Source organism: Tiliqua scincoides, chromosome 3 (genome assembly GCF_035046505.1).
Source record: "Tiliqua scincoides isolate rTilSci1 chromosome 3, rTilSci1.hap2, whole genome shotgun sequence".
NCBI lineage: Eukaryota > Metazoa > Chordata > Lepidosauria > Squamata > Scincidae > Tiliqua > Tiliqua scincoides.
In genome coordinates this window covers 128214819-128220818 of record NC_089823.1, presented here as the reverse complement: position 1 = coordinate 128220818, position 6000 = coordinate 128214819, and the positions used below count along the sequence as shown (strand labels likewise).

Sequence of the window (6000 nt, the reverse complement as noted above, 5' to 3'; positions counted from 1 at the left end):
ATCTCTGTTGAATATTAAGCACTTAGGAGTTTCATAAGTGAAATAAATCAGGAGGCAATTGTTAACACACTAACAATGCAATCCTATGCATGTCTACTCAGAAGTGAGTCCCATTGCGTTCAATGAGACTTAGGGCCCAATCTTATCCAACTTTCCAGCACTGATGCAGGCATGCCAACTGGAGGTGTGTTGCACCCTGCAGACCCAGAGGGTGTGCAGATCCAGAGGGGGTGCAGACCCAGAGGTTACCTCAAGTTAAGAGAATGTTTGTTCCCTTCTCTTGGGGCTCCATTGTGGTTGCATCAGTACTGGAAAGTTGGATAGGACTGGGCCCTTTACTCCCTGATAAGTACGTATAAGATTGCAGCCCTCCTCTCCAAATGCCCCATTCAGACTGGCACTGGTAGGTTGACCCAAGAGATAAGTTTTCTTCAAAGGCCCCTCTTGTGTTTGGACAGGACTTTGCATAGTCAGCTGTAGTATAAAGAATGGAAGAGAAGGATGTGGAAGACAGCTCTGGTCTCTACTGAAAGACCTACCTCAGTTGCTCTTGAGGAATAGTTCTAATACTCAAAACACAGTGGGCAATAGGTGAACTTCTAAACTTTTGAAGTCTCCTGGATTTTTGTTCTAGATGTAGAACCTACAGTTTCTACAGTAATCTACAGTAAAAGCAAAAGGTCTGTTGACAAACATTCTCGAGGGTAAGGCATTTCAAGAACACAGGAGAAGAGTCTAGAACAAGAAAAGTAACCGACAACCATGGTAACAATGTATACAAATACATAACATTCGAGATGCTAAATTAAGTATGGTCAAAAGCTACATTTCTTAGAGCCTGGCATCTATAGCAACCTCAACAAAAAATCTTTTATTTATTTTTTGATCAAAAATATGTATAGAAACGCTTGCTTTTGAGGCAAATATCATACATTTTTCTTTGCTTTAACAAAATAAATTAAATATACATGTCTTCTGTTTAAACTCTATATAGAATTAAAAAGGTTTAGATCTTTGAATTAATTTCTAGTCCACTTGAGAAATCGAATGTGGTCCAGTTTTGCTGAACTGAAATGAGACTGCATGGACTAAACAAAGGAATCCCCCATATCCTCCCTCCCCTCCCCTCCCCCCACGCCCACAAGTGCATAGTCAGCAAATTCATTCTTCCCTGGAGATAGATTGCCTTCTTTCTCTTTTAACAAATGTTTTTATCTTGCTTTGGGTTGTCACTTGTCAGCCCAGAGGTTTGCCACTATAAACCATGATAACCTGTTATTTATCTCAGATAAAGGCAGCATGATGGGATATTTAAAAAAAATCAGCAGTTCAATTATTATCATCATTATTATAATTAAATATAAATATAAAAGCAAGCTGTACAATGTCCTTCGTTTTGGTGGAAGCTGGGGAAAGGGGGAGCTCAGCCCTTTAAAGGTTTACAGGAAAGTTCCTCTGGTAAAAATGGTGTTGAACCATTCATGACAATCTTGGTTTTTGTTAATGATCAGGCAACATTACAAACTTCCACAACTTTTAAATAGAAATACATATATATATATTTTTCCCTGCAAACTGTCAAGATGGTGTTTTTTCTTCTTTGAAGGCCTCCTGAGTGTCTGGTGTAACTTCAGCACTGGGCCTCTGGTGCCTTCTTGCTTTCGTTCCCTCAGAGGGAAAAGGGGCTTATGTGCGTGTGCCAGAAAAAAAAAAGTCACAGGAGCCTTCCACTTCAACAGGTGGCCAAATAACAAAAGCAGCAACAGAAAGGGAAGATGGTCAGGCCCTGGCTTCTTTCCCCTCTTCCTTTCATGGTTATGACAGGAGTTTTTGGTTTCTAAGGGGCACAAGTGGCTAACTTTGCCCTTTGGAAATTCCTTCATCATTCCTTGTCACAGTAACAAAACAACCAAACCAAACCCCCGGAGCTCCTTATTCCACATGCTTCTCCAAATGGCGTTTTGTTTTCTTTTTGGTTTCATTTCATTTTGGTTTCTTTCTCCTCCTTGGCAATAGCACTGGACTCCAAAAGTACTCTGTAGGCAGTACCACGAGATAAGTACCGTGTACAGCTGACTTTTAGCATTGGTAGTGAATGTGTTGGTGCTGGTGAACTTTGCCTTCCACGTGTGAATGGGTGTGAGTGTGAATGTCTGTGTAAATCTTTGGGTACATTTTGGAAGCCATGGCTGGGGCCAGGGTAGGCCCTTGGGTCAACAAGTGCTGCTGCTGCTGCTGTGCTACATATTCCTCATAGTTTATGGAGGAGATGCAGTCTTTGTCTGGGACTTGTGGCACACAGACCCGGTCGCGGGGGTGTGGTCTGTGTATGGGAGCTGCCACTGGAGGAGAGCAGGGCTTCTTCTTTGTTTGGCAGAGCCACAAGAGGATTGTTCCAAAGATGAAGACAGCTCCAGCTGGGATGCCAATGATCACGGGCCATGGTAGGCTGCTAGCAGAGGAAGGAGCCACGGGTGGACTGGGTGGCTTGGGATCTGAATGGCCAGACAGCATGGGACAGAGAGAGAAAGAGAGACAGAGAAGGTTAATTAGAATCAGGCGAGGCAAATTCAGACCAGATGTCACGCAGCAGGCTGGAGTTTTGCAGGTGCTCTCAAAAAACCCAATAACAGGGGCATAGTAAATGATAAATTCTAAAGTGCAGAAGCAATTCATGATGCCTCCATAGCTATGCCCCCAAAGCCAAACCATGTCTCATAACTATGTCCCCAAGTCGCCTAGTGACAGTTTCCTTCCTTCCTTCCTTCCTTCCTTCCTTCCTTCCTCCTTTTTATTTTGGTGGTAGCTGTCAATGCAACCATAGCTCCTTCTCCTGGCCGACTCCCTTTCTTCCTGTGCTTCCTTGAGAAAGCAAGAGCCAGGAGTGAAGAAGTTTGTGAGAAAGACGCCTCTTGGGCCACAGCCTCTGCCTTTTCAAAATTAGGACATTAGCTAGAAGGCAAAAATCAGGACATTGGCTAGAAGAGGTGGTGGCAACCTTTGCCAAGTATAAGAAGCCATCCGAGTGGAAAGAAAGAGGTTCAGCCAGTGTGAGGAGGGAAGAAAGAGAGCTTGTGGAAGGATGGGTAGGTGGAGCAGACGACATCATTGCTCTGTGGCTGACAAAAGCAGGGAGTCTGTTTCTGCTTCCAGCCCCTGCCCCACCTCTGCACTGCTATCCAGTAATGCCAGGTTAGAGATGGAGATTAAACTGTAGGTGAAGGAAAAGGAGCAATGCCAATGAACAGTCAAGAATAATCTTGGGAAGATGAACAAACCATGCTTCTTTGCTTCTGCTCTGTTTGTCAGTTTAGTTTGAGCTATCCTGACAGATGGTTTCCCTCACACCAGCAATGGGTGATGGGGTTGCCTGGAGCGGAGGCAGAAATGAAGCTCCTGTCAGGAATGCTTTCCTCTAGTCAACAACCCAGAAATCTGAATGTGAATTATGTGACTTGTTTAAGCAGGGCAGCAACTCAGGCTAGAAGTGACTCAGCCAGAGTTGGCCTTGTTCAGCCCTGGATTCTGCTGGCAGTGCTGCCAAGCATTCTGCTGAACAGTGGGAACTGGAAGTGCCAGTACTGCTCACTGACTGAACCAGAAGCTGCCATGAAAGATGGCAGCCAAGGCTGCTGTTTTGTCACACTACTACAAAGACAGAGCTGGAGGGTGGGTAGAAGAAAGATCAACCTTCCTCAGGTGTTCTGTAACCATGGACAGCATCCATGGCAGCAGAAGGTAAAGGTGTGTGCATACTCTGTATTAATAGGGTATGCAACTGATCCATTTTCATCCTCCAGAAATCAAAAGGTCTGGAGAAACCCCAATTATTAGGGGTGATGTTAGGGACTTCCCACCAAACAGCAATCCAGCTAACAACAGAAATATACCACAGTGATTTCTGTTCTATGGCTAAGGGCACAATCCTAACCCACTTTCCAGCAAGGACAATGCAACTTATGAGTAAAGTATTGCTATACCTTGAGGAGACCTCTGTGACTGCCTCCCAACTGCAGGATGCAGCACATGTCCCACTGGCACAGCTATCCCTGTGCTGGGAAGTTAGGGAGCAATCCTAACCCACTTTCCAGCACTGGCATAGCTGTGCCAATGGGACATGTGCTGCATCTTGCAGTTGGGGGGCAGTCACGGAGACCTCCTCAAGGTAAGGTAATGCTTGTTCCCTTACCTCGGAGCTGCATTGCCCATATGTCACTGCTGGAAAGTGGGTTAGGATTGCGGCCTTAGTTAGGATTGTGCCCTAAGATATACAGCATAGAAAAGTAACTTAGCAGAGAGGCAAGTTTTGGATTTTAGCTTCTCCAAGGGAGGAGAAGGGAAAGTGAAAGACAGGAAGAGGCAGACTAAATAACCTTTTCCTTCGCAGTGTCTCTGTTGAAGAATGTGAGAATGTGAATGTCCCACCTGCTCTAGCTCCAGTCAACACGGACTTGTGCCAGCAATATTGCTGGCACAGGTCTGAGTTGACCCATAGTGGCAATGGGGACTTAATTATATATTGTTACCATGGGCAGTAGTTTGCAATAGTCTGAACTGCAGAAATGGGGAACAGACTTGCTGAGGCAGCTGCCATTTTTATAGCTTTTATAGGGACCTGGGAAACTATAGGCCAGTCAGCCTAACATCTATACCAGGTAAGATGGTGGAATGCCTTATCAAAGATAGAATCTCAAAACACAAACAAGATTTGCTGAGGGAGAATCAGTATGGCTTCTGTAAGGGTAAGTCTTGCCTTACAAACCTTTTGGAATTCTCTGAAAAGGTCAACAGGCATGTGGATATGGGAGAACCTATGGACATTATATATCTGGACTTTCAGAAGGCATTTGACATGGTCCCTCACCAAAGGCTACTGAAAAAACTCCACAGTCAGGGAATTAGAGGGCAGGTCCTCTCATGGATTGGGAACTGGTTGGAGACCAGGAAACAGAGAGTGGGTGTCAATGGGCAATGTTCACAATGGAGAGAGGTGAAAAGCGGTGTGCCCCAAGGATCTGTCCTGGGACCGGTGCTCTTCAACCTCTTCATAAATGACCTGGAGACAGGGGTGAGCAGTGAGGTGGCTAAGTTTGCAGACGACACTAAACTTTTCCAAGTGGTGAAGACCAGAAGTGATTGTGAGGAGCTCCAGAAGGATCTCTCCAAACTGGCAGAATGGGCAGCAAAATGGCAGATGCATTTCAAAATAAGTAAGTGTAAAGTCATGCACATTGGGGCAAAAAATCAAAACTTCACATATAGGCTAATGGGTTCTGAGCTGTCTGTGACAGATCAGGAGAGAGATCTTGGGGTGGTGGTGGACAGGTCGATGAAGTGTCGACCCAATGTGCAGCAGCAGTGAAGAAGGCCAATTCTATGCTTGGGATCATTAGAAAAGGTATTGAGAACAAAACGGCTAACATTATAATGCCGTTGTACAAATCTATAGTAAGGCCACACCTAGAGTATTGCATCCAGTTCTGGTCACTGCATCTCAAAAAGGACATACTGGAAATGGAAAAGGTGCAAAAGAGAGCGACTAAGATGATTACTGGACTGGGGCACCTTCCTTATGAGGAAAGGCTATGGCGTTTGGGCCACTTCAGCCTAGAAAAGAGACGCCTGAGGGGGGGCATGATTGAGACATACAAAATTATGCACAGGAAGGATAGAGTGGATAGAGAGATGCTCTTTACACTCTCACATAACACCAGAACCAGGGGGCATCCACTAAAATTGAGTGTTGGGAGGGTTAGGACAGAAAAAAGAAAACATTTCTTTACTCAGTGTGAGGCTGGTCTGTGGAATTCCTTGCCACAGGATGTGGTGACGGCATCCAGCCTAGATGCCTTTAAAAGGGGATTGGACAAATTTCTAGAGGAAAAATCCATTACGGGTTACAAGTCATGATGACTGTGCAACTTCCTGATTTTAGAAATGTGCTATGTCAGATGCAGGGGAGGGCACCAGGATGCAGGTCTCTTGTTGTCTGGTGTGCTC

The 6000-nt window shown here is 45.0% G+C and overlaps 1 protein-coding gene across 2 annotated transcripts in view; it reads right to left on the bottom strand.

Moving 5' to 3' along the window:
* Positions 1-220: 220 nt before the first annotated feature.
* The window catches only part of FGFRL1 (fibroblast growth factor receptor like 1), a 202105-nt gene continuing 196325 nt past the window's right edge, over positions 221-6000 (bottom strand). For both annotated transcript variants that reach the window (XM_066620920.1, XM_066620919.1), the window contains exon 7: positions 221-2495. In XM_066620920.1, coding sequence (XP_066477017.1) covers positions 2080-2495 — 416 coding nt within the window. In that variant the 3' untranslated portion in view covers positions 221-2079. The remainder of the gene's footprint in view (positions 2496-6000) is intronic.